Source organism: Nyctereutes procyonoides, unplaced genomic scaffold (assembly GCF_905146905.1).
Source record: "Nyctereutes procyonoides isolate TBG_1078 unplaced genomic scaffold, NYPRO_anot_genome, whole genome shotgun sequence".
NCBI lineage: Eukaryota > Metazoa > Chordata > Mammalia > Carnivora > Canidae > Nyctereutes > Nyctereutes procyonoides.
Window position 1 is genome coordinate 3,622,682 of NW_026575143.1, and position 19,472 is coordinate 3,642,153.

A 19,472-nucleotide genomic window follows, 5' to 3' on the forward strand; every position below is an offset into this window, starting at 1 on the left:
CACGGGCATTGAATTTAAATTCAACAGAATATACTGAGCATCTGCTAAGGATTAGACACTGTACGTAAGGGCCAGGTGAATTTAAAATTAAAGATTCTGTTTCTCCTTCAAAAGAGTTATAATCTAGGTACCACTGGCAACACCACATAGACACACACACAGGCACACACACACACACACACCAATTACCCAAGTGACTAAGAGAAAAAAATATTAGGGTCATTTTCTTATGGTTAATGTGTGTACAAATGCTTCATAATGATCCTTGTAATAACCATGCATTGTAACTAGATGGAGTAAGCCTTGGTATTTTTGCTGGCGAGAGAAGACTGAAGCTTGGGATGGCTAATTAACTTGCTTAACATTGTCCAGGTCACTTTTTAATGTCAAAACTACAGAGGTACTTCTGGAGCATATGCTTTATGCCACCATGTGCTGCCTGAATCCCCTGCCAATTTTTAGACCTGTGGTTTAGGATTTATTGAGCATTTTTTAATGCAGGCTAACCACACTGTATTGAGATTGATTGTTTACTTGACTTTTTCCCTCACTGCCTAAAGGGCAGGAAGCTGGGAACCTTCCTTCTCTTTCACCCAAGTATCCAGCGCTTATTTGTGTTATAAATGAGTCATTGCTGGTCACCACCTTCCCTCCAAAGAAACAAAATACCCACCATTATATGCTCACGTTCTGAACTCATCACCTGCTCCTTAAATGTCTGAGGAACGAATGGCAGGATTGCGACAGCTGTGCGAATCCCTGAAGTAAGCACAGCAGTTTTTATGCCACTTCACTGAAATGTTTTCTTTTAAATGCAGATCTATAAACATAAGGCAGGACTGGACCGCACAGTGTGCCAGTAGGGCTCCAGAGAGAAATCCCTGACTCATGCAGATTGAGGCTGAGGTGTGTCCCAGGAATGCTTGGATCCCCAGAGGCAGTGAAAGCATGTACTGCAGCCAAGTGACATCAGCAGTGCCCTAAGTGCCCATGAGCTTGAAGCTTCATTACAAGTGAGATTTCATTGTCTCTCTGTCACTAGCCAAGCCCTTCCTGGCATGGACCTGTGGACACAAACGGTAATGTGTGTTGGGAGGGAGGGAGAGGGGAGGACACCTAACCTTGCTCTCTAAAAGCAGCTCTGCCAGAAGATACTAGATAGAAGGAAAATATTCATCATATCAGATATTTCGAAATACAGGCGGCTGGGTGGAATATTATTCCAGCTGATTCTGCCTTGAGCTCATCAGTCTGGGCCCCTTCCCTGGCCAAAAATCTTACCCTATCTTGCAAGATACGATTTGAATGACTCAGTTGAACCCTTTTCCATAAAGCCCATTCTTTCTCTTTCTGCAAGGATTCTTTCTTCATTGGAATCCCATAAAGCCTCGACTGTCAGCATGGTGGCACTTTTTACTTTGTCTTGTATTATCATTGTTTCTACGTAGGCCTGCTTGCTTCCAGAACCTGGCAAACGATAAATGTGTGTTGCGTTTAATGGATTAGATGTTTCTATCTGGCATCCTTCAGTTTAATTTCACACTTTGAGTTCAAGCAGCCATGATATGGGAAACACTGTAATTTAGCTGTAAGACACATTTATGTGAGCATGGCCCCTGACTCCGTTCATTAGTTTATAGTTTGCCCCCAAATGTTTTTAGTAAAAAGGAGAACAATGATTAATGTTTATCTACATAATACAGTCCTACTGAAATCATGTGCAGAGATAATAAATTGTGCTAAGTTTTAAAATGGTTGTCATCCAGACCATCCTTTATCCCTTCTTCCATACTGGACCCCTCTTGGTTTTGGCAGAGACAGATATCAGGAGCTAGAGATCTGTATACACAGTCTGCTTGATCTTACAGGATGTCTAGTGTTGCATTCCTGCGGCCAGCTGGATCAGTACCACTTGGACCCGCCAACGTGCTTGTGTCTACCACCCACCCCCATGCAATTCCCATGCTTCAGGTCTTCTGCAAGGAGAACACTTCTCAAGTTTTCATGGGTCTTACACATAAACGATTAATAGTTGGAACCAAGAGTTATGGCAGGAGAGCACATGCCCTCCATGTAATAGATACTCACTGAATCTTTGCTAAGAACCCATCTAGCAAGAGCACATGCTACGGCTCTCCTGTGAGGCATTTCACTAGGAGATGTACTTTGGGTTTATATATATTTGAAACTGGTTGCAATTATTTCAGACTCATAGTCTACTTCCTTTTCTCTCTTAAGAAATTCCAATTAATAATTAAAAAAATAAATTCCAATTAAGCAATTTTTAGTGTAATGTTTTTAAGTTCAATTCTTAACTGAGTTTCTAGAAATTGCATTTGGTCTGTTCTGAATATTTGTCCTCTTCCCAGATCAAAGGATTAGGCTCAAGTTTTAAATGTAATGTAACTTACAAAAACACATTTAAAAAATATTAATTGGAAGTATTAAGTCTCTGAGTCTTTTACTGCCTAGCAAGAGTCCCTGAAAATCTTAGTTAGAAAAGGGAGCCACATGAGTGTCATCTTTGTGATTGAACTATTGAAGGTTTCAGAAGTACCCATGTGCAAGGTGACATGGCATTGAAGCAACAGAACTTGTTCATTTTAAAGAAGAAAGGAGGGTAGCCCCCGTGGCTCAGCGGTTTAGCGCCACCTTCAGCCCGAGGTGGGATCCTGGAGATCGAGTCCCACGTCGGGCTCCCTGCTGGAGCCTGCTTCTCCCTTTGCCTGTGCCCCTCTCTCTGTGTGTGTCTCTCATGCATAAATAAATAAAAATCTAAAAAAAAAAAAAAAGGAGTTCACAAGTTGATGTATGTCTTAAAAATATTCATCTTTTCTCAAGATCTAGGTGCAGGGGTTTAATCAGCCTTTCTCTTCAATTCTACAGGAGAGTTTCAACTTGTCTTAGATGCTGTTTACTTGTATCCCAGAGTCTAACACATTTCACTTTCTCCTCCTTTTTTATCAGAATATACTGTGTCCTGAGGTCCCGATTGTATAGGCTTCTCATGTAAAAGAGGGATTCAAGTGGAATATCTGTATGATTTTTCTGAACACAATTATATCTGTTCAAGAAGAAATGGAAGGAAAAAAAAACCCTCAGGTTTTGCAGAGAGTATGTGAAGACTTTCTGCTCGTACTTGTCCAAAATATATTTCATAAAGTAAGCTGAGCATTTTTGGGTGGGTGTCATAGTTCCATGTACTTCTGTCAAACCAAAGGTCTTTAAAGCCTAATGCTATATCCATCACACTGAGGAAATGTAGACCTGTGGTGAGGCTTCCGTTCTAGAACATGCGATCTCTATGGCTTCCATACTGGAGTGATTTGAGTAGCTGAATTCTGGAAATGTCTCTAGTTGAAATGCAAAAGTATTAATCTGCTGCACGGAGTCCCTTTTGTTTCTTTTTTGCCTATGCCACTTGCCAATTTTAACAACTACAGGAGATTTTACTATTTAAACAGAGCCAGATGGAACTCTAGTTCAAAGAACATATCCGAATTAAATATTTCTTTTTTAATTAGTTGCTTGCTTCTGATTTATGCAAAAAAATTAACATGAAATCGAAAGAATGTGCAGTAAATCCAGACACAAAGGAGCCCACGTAAGCATAATTTCTCTACCTGCCAAAAAAGACAAAGGTCAGCCCTTGTTTGAGGACTCGGTTTTTCTTGCACCTTTCCTTGTTCTTGTGCTGTAAGTACAGTGGCAAATCAAGGAAACCAGTCTTTCCACTGCATTTGTGCTATGACAGCCTTATCTCATGCTATTCTAAGTGGCTGGTTCACGTCTTCCAATAGAATTCATCTTTCATTCCAATAGAGTTGTTTTACTATCAGAGTTTTGTTACAATCAATAGTTTGTTTCCACCCAGGAAAATGTTTTCCTTTAATTTAGCTATGAAAAAGTGAGAGAAGGAGAGAGAGAGACAGAGACAGAGAGAGAGATTAATTCAAGCAATTAAGACCAGAAAGAAAATTGGCAAGGCTCTTTCTGCATTGACCTTTTCTCATATTTGGATATTTTTACTCTTTCAAGATACAGAATTTATCAGAATTTTAAAAACATTTCCTCATTATATTTTGCTAACAATGATCCATCTCTGCCATCTTGTTTCTCAACAGCATAACTGAATTATTTGCAAAGTTTTTCTTTCTGGTAGCCAGTATAAATTTTAAACTCATGGTCAAGGTAATCTTAAAATTGTTTTATATTCTCTGTAATTATACAAAAATGTACTTTTTAAAAAGAATAAGCAGATTTCATTGTTGTTGATGAAGTAATTCTCAATTATCTTTTGATAATCGTCACATTTTACAATCCAAATGGGGCAACATCATGGGTGCAGTGTTTGTACATAGGCTCAGGGTAAGTACAGGGTAAGTCCTGGCTCAGTCACCACCGAGTTATGTGACTCGGAGCACAGTCCACACATCACTTTATTCCTCAGTTGCTTTGTCCAGAAAACCTTCCTTGTGTGACTGTTGTGAGAATTGAAAGAGGTAATGATTGCAAATTTAGCCCTTAATAAAATGCCTGACACAGAGGGATTGCCCTGTGGTTTTTCTATTAATAGAGTAACTTTAGCCATCAGTATTTTTTTAAGTAATACAGTAATGGTGAAAAAATACATAAAGAGATAGAGAACTTTGTCACAGGCTCTATAGTGGTTATATTCCAGTCGATAACTATACAAAGTTCAAGATGTTAAGTTAAGGAATGCAATGATCAGATGCTTGAATTAAGCCCACGGATCCTAGAACAGTATTGATGTCCAAATGCTCAGGCTCTATCAGAAAATGTGTGTTATCTAAGGAAATGAGACAATTGCTTAAAAATATTTCCTTTAGCTTGTAGTGTCTAGTGATGAATTAAACAGCTCTTTGAGTCATCAGAGATGCTCTAGAAAAAAAAAATCCAACACACTCCCCCCGCTTCAAAATATTTTTCCTGTTTTTAATCAGACTTCAATCCTTTGTCCTGTATTTTTTCAGGCTCTTGTATTGACCTGCTTTGGGAATGTTAAAGGCTGTTAAATGCTCCCTGGCCAATGCTAGCTCAACAGGCAGTATTTTATTGAGCAAGACAGATTTTCATTTTAGAAATGAGGCTTTCTACATTATGACATTACCAATAGCTGGTTATGGGTTATGTATTATTACAGAAAGCAACGATATTCATTTCATGGCTCAGAGGCTGCATGCTGGTGTTTAACCAGCGGCTTGCAGAGGTTTGCTACATGATTTACTACGCAATGGTGAAACGTGTGCTTTGTCCTCAAGTGATTCCCTGTAAAATGTGTGCTTCTCCTGGCTTCTCTTTATCTGGGGAATGTGTTTCCTGTCATTACCAAGACAATGCCATGGCCATAAAGTGCATGTGGATTATACGTGTACACATCTAGCAACAAAGAGCAAATCAGGATCGTGGTCAAGATGCATGCCATAGGGGGCCTTCACCCACCCCTGGTCCCCCAGAAATGGATGAGGACAGCTGTTTTCTTCTACTAGTATGACTGTCCCCAAACCCAAAATGAAAGTTGGGCTTTCTTTTTCTGTATCTGCTGTGTAGCAATAGCTTCTCTTTGGGGGTGGAGCACAGTTTAAGTAAGATGTGAATAGACATTCTACAAGCTGTGATAGAATTTTAGATTTATATTGGAAACAGGATATCATATTGGGTCACTTCTGCTGATGGTGCTATATAGGCTAACTCAGAGAGTGTCCACCAGTACTCAAAAATAGCATGCTAGACTTCTGTAAAGAGTCTACATACTACCAGATTAAGTACCAGATGTTTATGTTCGTCACACACACAGAGTAAAACATTCAACAATTTTAATGAATTGATTGCTGAATCAATGCGTTGAATGTATTGAATGCATTGATGCTTGGCTCTGTGCATCCCCCTCCCATCATCACACCCCCCACCATCACCCTTAATGTTAAACAGAAGTGCATCAAACTCAGATGTGAAATCACATCCATCTTCCAATTAAAAATAAAGCAGCTGTGAAATAATGATATTCTTTCAAAATAAGAAGATAGTGATTGGAACAGAGCTGTTTGCATTTAGGGAAAAAACAGGTTACTTAATTACGGTTATTGTGTGTCTGAGATTTTATGGAAAGAAAGGAAGTATTGTTCAGGATGATGAACTCTCCAAAATACAGAGGGGTGGCATTATGTAAAACTGTTCTGGGGTTGTATCTTTGTCTTTCCAGCTGCCTGTCTTGGGTCGCCAATCTTGTCTATTATGATGTGAGGTTGGTGAGAGCTCATCATAATTCAAAAAGCTCAACCACCAAGAGGATGGCCAGTGGCTGATTTTAAATGGTTTTGAGTAGTTTTTATGAAAACTAATTATTTTGGCTTAAAAGTGACCAGAACACAATACTCTTAAAAGGCCAATACACTTCTTAAAAGAGAGAGAGAGAGAGAGAGAAAACGCAATACACTTCTTGACAAATAATGTCTATAGTGCTGAGGGAAGCACAGTGAGTCATTTAGGGTCCATTTATTTCATTCATTCATTGCCTCCTGCTTACCTCTGCACTTCTTTCTCCTTCTGACCAGAACATTCCTTCTCTCTTATGCCTATTTGCCCACTTCTACTGTGTGTCCTTCTACGAGTGTTTTACATCAGAGTCGGCTCTGAAATATCTGCAGTGCCCTGACTTGCAAGTGTCTGTCTGGGTGAAATGTCGCCTCCTTCCTCTGTGCTGCGTCACACTGGATGTGCAGCCCCCATTCTGTCATCATGTGTCTTCATTTCCCATACCCTTCCTGATCTTTATATACTCACCACTTACTGCAGAACTTAGAGGAGAAATGGTATGAAGTGTCCACTGAATGTCAATTGAGTTGAATAAAAGTGTTCACAGGTAGAGAATCAATTGAATAAGTGATACTACAGCCTCACGGTGGAGTACCACGAATCCATTGAAAAATACTTTGGGCCTGAAAATATACCCATGAAACCAAACGGGCAGCAGAGGATGAAACCTAGAGGTGATTCGGCCTGATTTTTATAATGATGGAACATACATACAACATCCTCATCTATTTGGCATAGAACAAAATATTCTGGAAGGCTGTTATCCATGGCTTTTTCCCACTGCTGGTCTTATGGAGAGTTTCTTTTCTTCTTTAAGATTTTTGCATTTTATAAATTTTCAATCGGCAGCTTTTACTTTTCTATACCCCAAAGCAGATATTCCCTAGAAGAAATTATAAAAGTCTGGATGGAAGTAGAGCAAAAACACAACATGATGAGTTGAGTGGTGGAGCTGTGAGCTCTGTACCACACATCCCCCGGGGGGGGGGGGGGGGGGAGAAGGGACTTGGTTCTGCCTACCAGACCAGAAAGAGAAAAGAGTCATTTGTAATCAGAAAAGAGGAAAAGGTTATTTTAGGTCCAGAGAACTTCAAGTGGCAAGGCAGGGAAACAAAAAAGGCTCATCTTGTGTGAGGAATACCAATCATTGAATGTGGCTGGAAGGTACAATTGGAGAGGGATAAATGCAACAGGAGGGACCAAACAGGTGGACGGAGGCCCACGTCATGATTAGCAGGGTTGGCTTCACTGGGGAGAAAAGTGTCAACACCCAGGCTTTAGGCAGTAAGTCCTTCTGGGTCTCCTGACACAGGCACAGGAAGTGTGAGCAGCAGGGCTTCTGTGGCTGACATCTCTCCCCACCCCAGGATGCTGTTTGGGCATTCTTGGAAGATACCTAGGGAGAAAGGACTTGAAAGGACTTCCCTGGTGTTGCCAGTGAGAGCCAGCACAGTGCTAGGGAGGCTGTGTCTTGTTAGAGTTCTGGACACCATCCGGTTTTAATTGCAAAGGCTCAGGCTCCAGCCCTAATCATTTTGTGAGCTTGTCATTCACCCCCTCTCAACCCAGTGGCAGTAATGTGAGGAAGAAAAATGAAATGAAATTTCAAGTATTCCAGTGTGGTATAAATAAGAGAATCTGCAGAGTTTTAAAGCGCAGCAGGAAATGTTATGCAATTACAAGGAGAGGTGGCTAATGCATTTCATTGCTGTTGGGAAAAGAAAATATTTTTTTCTTTTTTACAAGGGATTCAATGCCTATGTTTTGGGGGCCTTTTTATCTGGGACCTTGGGCATTTCCCCTGCCGAATAGCCAGTTAATTCCAGTCTGTTGCTCCTTCCTTTAAGTCAATTGTTTCTAATGCCTAGGATTTTTCTAGTTGACAACCAATTAATTCCTTTCCTACCTGGTAACCCAATTTTACCTTAAAAACAAAATTTAAAAGTTAGAAAAAGGACAGCCAGGGAATGAAGTTCTAGAGTTATTTCAAATCAGCCTGAGCTGAATACGTACTCTTGGGGATTTAATCATTTCCAAACTAAAAAGCCATTTGTAAATTTGACAGGAGGAGTTTATTTAAATAGATCTGCTTCATGCTCCCTTGGACGTCAAGATTTTAAGGGCCCTTCAGGTTGAAAGTGGATATGGCATTGGGCATGACTCAATGGATAGTCAGTAAAGCACTAAGTGTTCTGAGAGCATTTGAAAACAGTTGAAATTGTTGAGTGCAACCATGTCCAGAGTACCTATTAACTTTCAGATTGCAGCGTTAGGAAATCAAGAGAGTTTTTGCAGCAACTTAAAATCCCCTGATTATTTGTCTGGAATAGAGTTAGATTTAGGGTTGCCAGATAACATACAGAACATTCAGTTAAATTTGAATTTCAGATAAACAATGGACCAGTTGTTAGTTTGCCCCAATATTGCTTGGGACATACATGTACTAAAAATATTTGCTGTTTCTCTGAAATTCAAATTTAACTGAATAGCCTATATATCTATCTGCTAAATCTGGCAAACAGGAATTGCCTCCCTTTTTTGAAACTTGTGCACAAATTCGTACAAAATCTTATGGTTCATTTGTGAAAATATTTCAAATTTCAGTTAAAGAGCAGAGGGGGTTGGTAAAAATGTGTCAAGTAAATATTTATTTGTTAAATTAAAATTAAAGCATCTACCATTACTATCCTAAAATATTAATTTTTATTAAAGTCTTTCTCTTTTTTTTTTCTCTTAAATTTGGTGATAGCTACCAGAGCATAGACTTTACATCTTTAAAATCAAGTAAATGAAATATAGTCTTATGTTGAATGGTGCTCCCTTCCTTTCTAGATGAAATCTCCCATTGTTGAATTGTGTAACCTGAAGTTGGCTTTTAGGGGCTAGCAATATAGTTGTTTTTCCTGGATATAACTTCTTGTTCGGTTTTGAAGTGAATTGGCAACATGTTGATTTAACTCTTCCAAGGGCCTTCAGGAAAAAGCAATTCATGAAAGACAATAGTCATTCTTCATAAGGCTGACTGTACATAAAATGGAAATTCTTTAGGTGTTCATGGCCTATAGGATGGGAGGGTTAATTGAAATTTTGTTTTCTGAAAATTAGTTTGTCATGTAGTTCGTGGGAAGCGGATTCAGAAGTGGTGGTGGTGGTGGTGGTGGGTAGGGGTATGTTTGGGGTTTTTTGTTTTTCTTTTTTTTGGCTTTTGTTGCTGTTTTCATTGGAAAATGTCATTATCTTACCTCTTAATAATGAATGTACTGTTGAAATATCTTGTTAATGTTAAGCAACTGTAATGTGCAGTTACTTTCTGAGTCCTTTAAAAAGTCATTATACACAAATACAGTAAGTAGAAGATATAATAAATCGAGGGAAACAATTTTAAACAAATAATCAATTGTATCTCTAACAGGAAATTGAAAATCTTTCTAATACATAGAAACTAGTAATTATTTTTGTTTTAAGATTATTCTTGGGTATTAATGATGGAAATAAGGAAAGTATAAGGAAAAAAAAAAACTATAGTTGACCCTTGAAATAACCTGGGTTTGAGCTGTGAGTATATACTAATAAGTGGATTATTTATAGTATGGTCCTGTAAGTGGATTTCCTTATGATTCCCTTAATAACATTTTCTCTTCTGTAGCTTACTTTATTGTAAGAATACAGTATATAATACATATAACATAAAATATGTATCAATCAATTATTTATGTTATCTGTAAGGTATCTGGTCAACAGTAGAATATAAGTTTAGGGGAAGTCAAAGAGTTACAAACTGATTTTTGGCTATGTGGCAGGTCAACACCCCTAACTCCCTACATTGTTCAAGGGTCAAGTGTATTATTTTACTTTACTGAAAACATGGAATCATTGAAAGTCAGAGCTGAAAGCTTCCTTCCGGGTAATCTAGTCCATCTCCTTTATTTAACAAATCAAGAACTGGAAACCTAAAGATTAAGTGATTTGTCCAAGGCCCAAAAGCTAGTTAGTGGCAGAACCTATACCAGACCCTTGAGTGCCCAGTTCTTAGATCTTTGTCCTGCCTACTCATATCACAGAGTCACAAGAACAACCCAAACCACTGCAGACCTCTGGCAGGAAATCATGGACCTAGAGACTTGGGTCACCCTTTGTCATCCCTGCTGTGATGACCTCCAAGTTGCCCAACCTTCAGGGGTCCAAAACAGGCAAATGAGACTGGGCTCTGGTGTTGAGGATCTTCTCCACTGGAAGCTTACAAGAGGAGCTTGTGAGCCCTAGCCATTGTCACATGGAACCATCGGTCCTTCCTAGATGATGTCTTCCCTGGGATCCACCTGCCTCTCCAGCTGAACTGCAGGAAAGGTCATGGGAAGATATGGGTAAGGAAGGAATTTAAATGTGAAACAAAAATCCTTACTTTGCCTTCCTTGTCTCCCCACCATTCCAGATTATAAATCTCTGGCCCATTCTCCAAACCACAACACTCACGGTGCTTTCAGAGTCCTGTCGTTTCTGTCTGCATTCTGTTTGGAAGGGGGCAGATGCTGACTAGAGTAATAGGATCCCATTAGACCTGAGCTGTAGTCCAAGCTTCCCTAACGTCCAACGTGCGAATTTATCTTGTCTTGATTTTCCAGTTGTAAAATGACGTATACTAATGTGTCATTTAGAAAGTATTCTTAATCTCTGAGAAAATATAGCAACATGATATTGAACCCAGTTTTCTCTTTTGTACCAAGATCAAGCACTTGTGGTTGCAGTGATGAGAAAGGTCTGTTCCTGGCAACTGCCCACCTAGGGCAATTGCTGTCTTAATTATTTTTTTCAGACTTTATTTATTTGAGAGAGAGAGAGAGAGAGAGAGAGAGAGAGCAAAAGAGAGCACAAGCAAGGGGAGGAGCAGAGGGAGACTGAGCAGGGAGCATGGTGTGGGGCTTGATCCCAGGACCCCGGGATGATACCCTGAGCTGAAGGCAGATGCTTAACCCATCATCCACAGAGGCACCCCATATCTGTGCCTTTCTTTAGTAGGAATGGAATGGGGAAGTTAGAGGTTATTGATGCCAGATGGAATTAGAGCCTATTGCTCTCAAGTGGATGAAAACTACACTGTTACCCACAGGAAAAAGATGCTTCCAGTTACAGTGGTGCAGGGTGAGTGACTGGACCATGCTTATATTGTTTTGCAGGTAGACTTGGGTCTTCTGCGCTTTGTCACTGCTGTCGGGACACAGGGAGCCATTTCAAAGGAAACCAAGAAGAAATATTACGTTAAGACTTACAGAATAGATATTAGCTCCAATGGGGAAGACTGGATCACCATAAAAGAAGGAAATAAACCTGTTGTAAGTGTGGCTGCCAACCCCTCAACCAATTCAGTCTTTGAAATGGATGATCAATATTTACTTATTTGTTTGGGAGCTTTCTGTCTGGCCTGGTTTAGTTTTGGATTGATTTAAAATGAAAAGTGCAATTAGAGGTTTAAATCTGACCAAGGGGGTCTCATGTTCCCAGATCCAGAAGCCAAGAGGAAATTATACAGATGTTTCCAAGAAAAGTCAATACCAGCCAAATAAGTGTCAGACTCAAGGATCACTTTAAACTTCCCATAGGGATACAGGCTACGCATAGGATCAGCACTGTCCTCTCAGAACCTTAGGCCTGTTGTTTTGTTTAGTTTCCCTGTGTTTCCTCATTCTCTTTCATAGATTCCTTCTTTCTTCCTGTCAGCCATGAACTGGTTTTAGGAAGCTCCTTTTCATCTACCCTCTGTGGCTCACAAACTAATTTACAAGTGTGTTTGGCTGCTTCTGTGAGAATGAATAGAACTAAAGGCGGTTCGCGGTGTTCCCTCAGATCACACAAACACATGATGCTGCCTCCTCACCGCTCTTAACCCAAGAAGCCACACCCGCCATATCCAGCCCCGGGCACCCTGCCCTAAATCATTTGGAACTGAGATGTTCTTCTCAGCCTGCGTGTTTATTTGAAGTTACGCTTACTCTGATTTATTAATCAAAAGATTTCTAAGAACTCATATTTGCTGTTTCCCCCAAATAAAAAGCTTGCCCTGAAGCCAAGTAAAATGCACGGAATTGACAAGGATGGTAGCAAAGATCCAGGTAAATTGAAATTCTGAGTTTGGGAAGAGCCCAATTAACATGTCCTTGTCTCTCTTTTGAGCATCCATGGCCTGGTTTTCTCCTTCTGGGTCTGAAACTAAGAAAAGCCTCCTGAGTGTGAACTGAGAGAACTATTAATTCCCTTTGATTAGTTGTGAAACCCCTACTCTTATTTAGAGCAGACAAGATGAAAGTGCATGTATAGACAGCTGCTCTGTGGGAGGAAACTTCTATAGACACCAAGCTCAAGGCCACTGTCTAGTCCCGAAGGACATAGAACCAGTCCTCCATCTGGGGAAGAAAAACCCTCACAGCCAACACTTGTGATGCTTTAGCAAGTAAATTTAATTCTACGCTTCATGACTTATTCTTGAAGTATTTTTTGGAAGACATGACTTAGTTTCAAACAAACAAACAAAACACTAATGCCAAGAACATATCAACAAACAAAAAAATCCTGAGGGAGTGAGGAGAACTGACCTCAAGCCTCAGGCCATGTCTTTAAAACACGAGTGCTACTTCTCCAAGACGTCCTGGTCGGCTGTTGGCCATGGATTGTCTGTGTGGCCCAGAGTGGGGGGTGTCAGGGAGCACACACAGGTTCTGAGAGAGTGTCTGACAATGCATACAGCTCACTGTCGGCCCATTGTCCAGAGCATGCTGGAACACAGAGGGCTTCCAGAGGGGGAGGCAGACAGAATAAAGACAGATTCAGCAAAGATATAGGCACAGATTCATTGAACATAAATGCAATCCCAACATCCACCTGGAGTCTCGTTATTGTTGCTCACTGTCCTTTCCCTGTGCTCTGGGACCTCTCAGACACTGCTCTCCACCCTCTTCCTTACTTGCTTCAGAAAGACGTAGCCGTACCTCCTCAAGAGGAGCCTTCAACAGCAACAACTCCAGCAGTCCTCTTGATGTTGAATGGAGTGTATGCACTTACATGGTTTTTGGCAAACATCAGGTTCCCCCAGTGTGAGCCAGAGTTCACCCCAACCTGCGCTGGAGCTTGGAGTACTCTTAACTGACTGCCGGCTCTCCCTGAAGTGGACCTGTTGACCCTTCAAGCATTACGATTTGGGACTCTATTCCCTCTGGCAGCTATTCATTATTCTTTGTCACACAAAAATGCTCCCACACAGATTGCTTCCCAGAGAGATTTGCTGAAGTAGGACAGAAATCTAAAGGCCATCACAGGCAAGAATAAATTATGATATTAAACCATCTCTGGAGAGCAATCAGGCTAGCGGCCAACTTTGTAAAGCATTTGACCACCTTCCATCATGCAGGCCACTTAAGCTAAATGAAGTAAAAATATCATCCCAACCTTCGGAGGTCTTTTCTCCCAGGGAAAGAACAAGCCTTGGGAAATTGTGGTCCTCCTCTGACAACTTACCTGGAAAGGTAGGGAGGAATCCCCAGGCCTCTGACGACCCCACTGATGCCCAAGTGACATAACCTAATAGAAATATGGTGCCACTAGGCTGTGTGAGAAGCAGAGTACAAGTTGCTTTTACTGTTACATGGGCTGTCCCCAGTTCAAGGCCAAAATAAAAGCCAGGGAAGCAGAGGCTCTCAGTTCCTCCTGAGGCAGGTGTAGTTGGAGCTGTGGTGCCATGCCCAGGCAGGACGGCCCCAGCAGGTCCTTGTGGGAACCTTGTTTGGGACTGGCGCTTGCTACATTTGCAGTCATATGCCTCATCTTTCTTACAATAAAATGACTCATTTTTAAAACTAGAAACAGGAGCCCTGGAAGAGCTGACTTCCAGTTACATTATCATTTATAATTCAGTTTGATTGTGACCACTAAAACATGATTTTCCCAATAGCCAAAAAAAAAAGGGAAGTTATTAATTAACTTGTCATGGATAAGATTTTCCATCAAGAAATGGAGTTAAAAGAGGGGAAGCTACTTGCCCTAGTGCTGTAGCTGGGAACATAACCTAGAATTTTCAAAAAAAAAAAAAGAAAGAAAGAAAAGCCAGACCCTATGCTGAACTCCAAAAATACTCCTCCGTCTGGGGGGTTCCTGGGAAAATAAAGTAGTATGAGTTCCCATGAAATGTCTATAGTATTCTGTAGGTCCTTATGATAGAGTTAATAATTTTCAACTTTTTTAGATGATAGCATGTAGCCTTTACCAAATGTTATCTTTGTAATAGTGTTTTTGGAGGCTCTAGGTTCTCATAAAAGTGAACAGATGATTAGAACATTCTTTATTACAGATGATTTTTCACTTGAAAAAATAACATGACAGGTTATTAATGCCTCCTCAGCCTTGATGGACAATACCGAAGTTGTAAGTAATTTTTGTAAGCATTTGCAAAAACATCTTTTTGTATTTGTCTTAAATCTAAAGCATCTGTCATTAAAGGGTTCTTTCTTTTTCTATCTAGATCTTTCAGGGAAACACCAACCCCACAGATGTTGTGTTTGCAGTTTTTCCTAAACCACTAATAACCCGATTTGTCCGAATTAAACCTGTGACTTGGGAAACTGGCATATCTATGAGGTTTGAAGTCTATGGCTGCAAGATTACAGGTAAGCTCCATCCAGCTTGAAGACTGCTTCATCTTGACTTATGTAAACTTTTAAAGTTTACATCCAGCATGGCCTGGAATGTGGCATGTGTTTGTTAAAGCAGCACCTTCCCACCAGACTGCAAGCTCTGTGAAGGCAAGCACCAAGATCTCCATCCCCATTTCCTGGGTGGGTGGCACCCTGACCGGTGCTTTACAGTTAAAAACTCTTACATGACATGCTCTCCATCTGCTTTATCTTTTTAACTTTGAAGTCTACAGGTGGCTCTGTCTGCCAAAAGCAAGCAGAAGTTTAACTCCTTTACTCACTAACTGTAACTGCCCCCCTACCCCACCGACAACTCTGCGTCTCAGTATCTATCCATCTTTTGTTGAATGCATATACTAATATTAGAAATCGATCTGTCAACATGTCTCGTTTTTTGTTTGTTCCTTCTGACATAAACAGGACTTTAAAAGTCTCTGTTAAATTGATGTAAGTAGGGCGCCTGTCTGCCTGTGGCTCAGAATGGAGTCTGGCATCGGGTTCCCTGCAGGGAGCCTGCATCTCCCTCTGCCTGTGTCTCTGCCTCTCTCTGTGTGTGTCTCTCATGAATAAATAAGTAAAATAAATAAATCGATGTAAGTTGAGGGATTCTACCCATTTAAGCAGCTAACTAAAAAGGTAGGCCAGGCGGGAATTGTCATGACTTATTCTCACTATATTCCTGGGGTGATCAGTAGCAGCTCTGACTTCTCCACCGACCTTCCTGTGTGACCCTTCTATATTCTGAATCGAACAGCAGTCACACCAGGATTCCTTTTCAGTTCAGTAAATACAAAACAAAGGTTTATTTTTAAAAAATAAAATAAAAGCAATACAGTGTAACCTTCAGGGTAAATTTAAAAGTTAAACAGAATAAGTAACTGATTAACCTAAAAGTAATTAAAAGTGAACAACTTTTAAACGTCTCTGAACTATCTTATTTTAAGATTTTATTTATTTATTCATGAGACACACAGAGAGAGGCAGAGACAGAGGCAGAGAGAGAAGCAGGCTCCCTGCGGGGAGCCTAATGCAGGACTCGATCCCAGGACCCCGGGATCATGACCTGAGCCAAAGGCAAATGCTCAACCACTGAGCCACCCAGGTGCTCTCCTCTGAACTAACTTTTAATATTATGTTACTATACATAAGGCATTTAATTTCTCCTTCCATGAATGCCAACACCATCGTTTTTATTTTTATCCTCTTTAGTATAATTACGTCTAAAGAAGGAAAATATTGACTTTTGAAGGGGGTGGGTGAAACCCACCCGGGGAAGTTTCCAATGAAATTTTAAGTCATTTGGAGAAGAGCTCTGTGAGAAAAAACTAAGGAGGAAAAAAAAAAAAAAACTATACTAGCTTATAGCAGAGTCCATTTGAGAAAGTTAAAAACTGACATCTGATTTCTTACCAAAATCATGCTTATTTCCATCCCAGAGACAGACTTGTTTATTGTTTTAGGATCGAAGACTTAGAAAGTTCGAGGCCTTGGAGACAGGAACTGGGTGGAGAGAGGTTTGGAGAAGAAGGAACATTGAAAAGTTAGATATAACCTCGGCTTTATTTTTGATCATCAGTTACAGGAGAAAAAATTCTAGGTAATTTTCAGAGCATTATAAATTGGAGAAGCTACTCATAAATTCATAGAAACAAGGCCATTTGAGGTCAGGGTGGAAATTTCTGGCTCATTTCTAATCTCATGTCACTGCACCAAAGAAAGAAAAGAAAGAGAAAGAAAAAGAAAAAGTAAGAGAAAAAAGGAAGGTAACTTTGTAACTCTAAACATGTTGGTCTGAACTCTGAATCCTAAGGTTCTCCTTTTAGTTAAGTAAAACAGTCACTTCAACTTCTCTTTTCCATTTTCACAAGGATCTTGAGAGTTCATTCTAGGCATGTGAGTCTTCCATGTGAAGGAGGTGAACAAAAAAAAAAAGGAGGTGAACAATTTATTGGATTTTTTTAAAATAAAAATGTTATATGATTCAATGTTACCTGTTAAAGGTCTACTTAGACGATCTATTTATTTAAACTTCAATGTCTTAAATAGCATATTCTTATTTTCACACATATTTTATTTTACAATTATTTTAAGGAACTGTATGTTTCCCCACAAAGATACTCCTTTAGGCTCATAGTACTATCATGACCCCTGATCTATGTTAGATACTCCTCACTGATACAGTACCTACAATTTCCAAATAGTTGACTAAGGCAGGTTTTTAGAGAAGGCAGCATGTTCTAATGATGGTCAGGTGGACAGAAGGTGTGCAGACATCAACCTAGACCTCACTCTGGACTGTCTGCTTGGTGAGTGTGTGACCGTGGGCAAGACATTCCGTCTCTCTGACCTCCACGTCCTGATCAGTAAGATTGACCTTAATTAAGCTGTAATGAAGATGAAATTGAAAGAATATAATACTCTTGGCTTAGAGTAAGTTCTCACTAAATGGTACCCAATAAATGACAGAGGGCTTGGTACTCAATGAACAGAGCCCAGAACAAGTTCCAGTAAGCAGAGCCTCTGAGCAGACAATGATATCAATATTTTCCTCTTGGTTGCTGGAAGTGGATAGTTTTCATTTTTCAGAGGCTACGGTCCCTCAGAGTGGAAACTGATGCAAGAGAAACAAACCTTCAGTATTCCTGCTGGACCGGAAGACCCACAGAAGCAGAACCATGTTCACTTTAATTTCTATTGTATCCTGAATGCCTGGAACATAACACATGCTCAATGCACTTATTTATGAATGAATGAATGAATGAATGAATTGCAGTTCTATCCACAAATGACTAAATTTCAAAGTATCAGCCTCTCCTCTTGGGTTGGCAAGTCCTAACTCAAACTAGATTAAAACGAACAAAAACTATTGAATTAAAAGTTAACTCCGTGAATACATCACTTGACTTCCAAAGTCCAGAGCCCTCAAGTTTTCATCTAATTTTTGTACTCAGAAAATTATTTTTTTAGAAATATAAAAATCCTAGAAAATCCAGAATACACAGTGGACATCATCATAGAGAGATATAAAGAAAACAAGATCAGGGCAAACCATTCTGTTTTATAGGTGATTGAGGAAGGAGCATTTTCATTATTTTGATGAAGCAGCTTTCATCATTTTGGCAGATATGGATGCTGGGGAAAATAACCTTGGAGGATTGCTGCTTGATGTATGAGAACATACTGCAAACTCTGTGAACTTGTGCTTGTTAACCAGAAGTCTCTTTACTGGTACTGCTGCACACAACAGCATGTTCCTATGTTAGCCAAAGTTTGCAAGGATGACTGACCTCAGGCATCACAATATCCTGAGTCATCACAGGAAGATTAAATTATGCTCATTAAATTTCACCCATCAAATGCAGCCATCATCTCAGTCTTGGAAACTGAGTATTTGATTTACCAGTATATCTCAGTTTTCCTGTTAAAACTGAGCACGGATATTTTACTATAAAATAGCAGCAATGAAAAGAACCACCTTAATTCCCCACCACAGAACTCAACTCTCCCATTCATCTAAGATTGATTTTAAGCTTTCCAAGCAGGGCTGCCAGGTAAAATACAGAATGTCTAGTCAAATTTGTTGCAGATAAATGACAAGTCGTTTTTTTAGTACAAGTATATCCCATGCAATATTTGGAATATACTAAAAAATTATTCATTATTTTAAATTCTAATTTAGTTTGCCATCCTGCTTCTTGTTTTGTTGTTTTTCTTTGATTGTTTGCTAACGTTGGCAACACTACTTCCAAAGGATTGGACATGTAGCCAGGCTAAAGCACATGGAGCCAGCCTGCTATGGAAGAGTAGAAGTAGATCCTAGCATCGCATTCAAACCTTGAAATGTTAATATAGTTTTTCTCCTAATCATTGCTAAAAGGGAGTCACACAATTTTTAGTCAAAGGCAAATCAAGGAGGCTCTTCATTGTTCTTTTTGGTTAAGGCTGATTTATAGAAGGAATGAGTATCTAACTGTCCTGGGGATATGTTGGCTAAACAGGGGTGGGGCATCACCAGGTTTTGTGGATATGTAAACTGTGCCCTAGCCAAGTCTGCATCAGAAAAAGGAGGTAAATCTGGTAAAGGTTGTGCTTTCCTTACAATATTCAGGTTAATTGTGTTTTTCTCCAGATGCTAACATCTGGTACTTATTACCAGCTAAACATTTTCAATATAAAGGCTGATTTTGAATCAGTCAGGTGTAACCACAATCACCAAAAATGTGACTTCTATTTTTAGCTCTATACTTTCATAGACCCTCAGTAAAATACTTTTTATAATTTTTTTAATCCCCATTGATTTTATTCTTGGTTTCCAGATCCCCAGCCTGGAGCAATTGAATTACAGGAAGGGGTGCTTGAGAAAAATGACAGCTGCCTTTATTGTGTTAATAAGTTGATTAATTCAACAAGTATTTGTTAAGCAAATACCATATATAAAGCAGGGCTCAAGAAGTCATA

General features: G+C 39.7%; 1 protein-coding gene across 5 annotated transcripts in view; it reads left to right on the forward strand.

Moving 5' to 3' along the window:
* Window positions 1–19,472, forward strand: part of NRP1 (neuropilin 1) — a 136,820-nt gene that overhangs the window by 84,639 nt on the left and 32,709 nt on the right. For all 5 annotated transcript variants that reach the window (XM_055308647.1, XM_055308646.1, XM_055308649.1 and 2 more), the window contains 2 exons: window positions 11,511–11,666; window positions 14,843–14,987. In XM_055308647.1, the coding sequence (XP_055164622.1) occupies window positions 11,511–11,666; window positions 14,843–14,987 (301 nt within the window). The remainder of the gene's footprint in view (window positions 1–11,510; window positions 11,667–14,842; window positions 14,988–19,472) is intronic.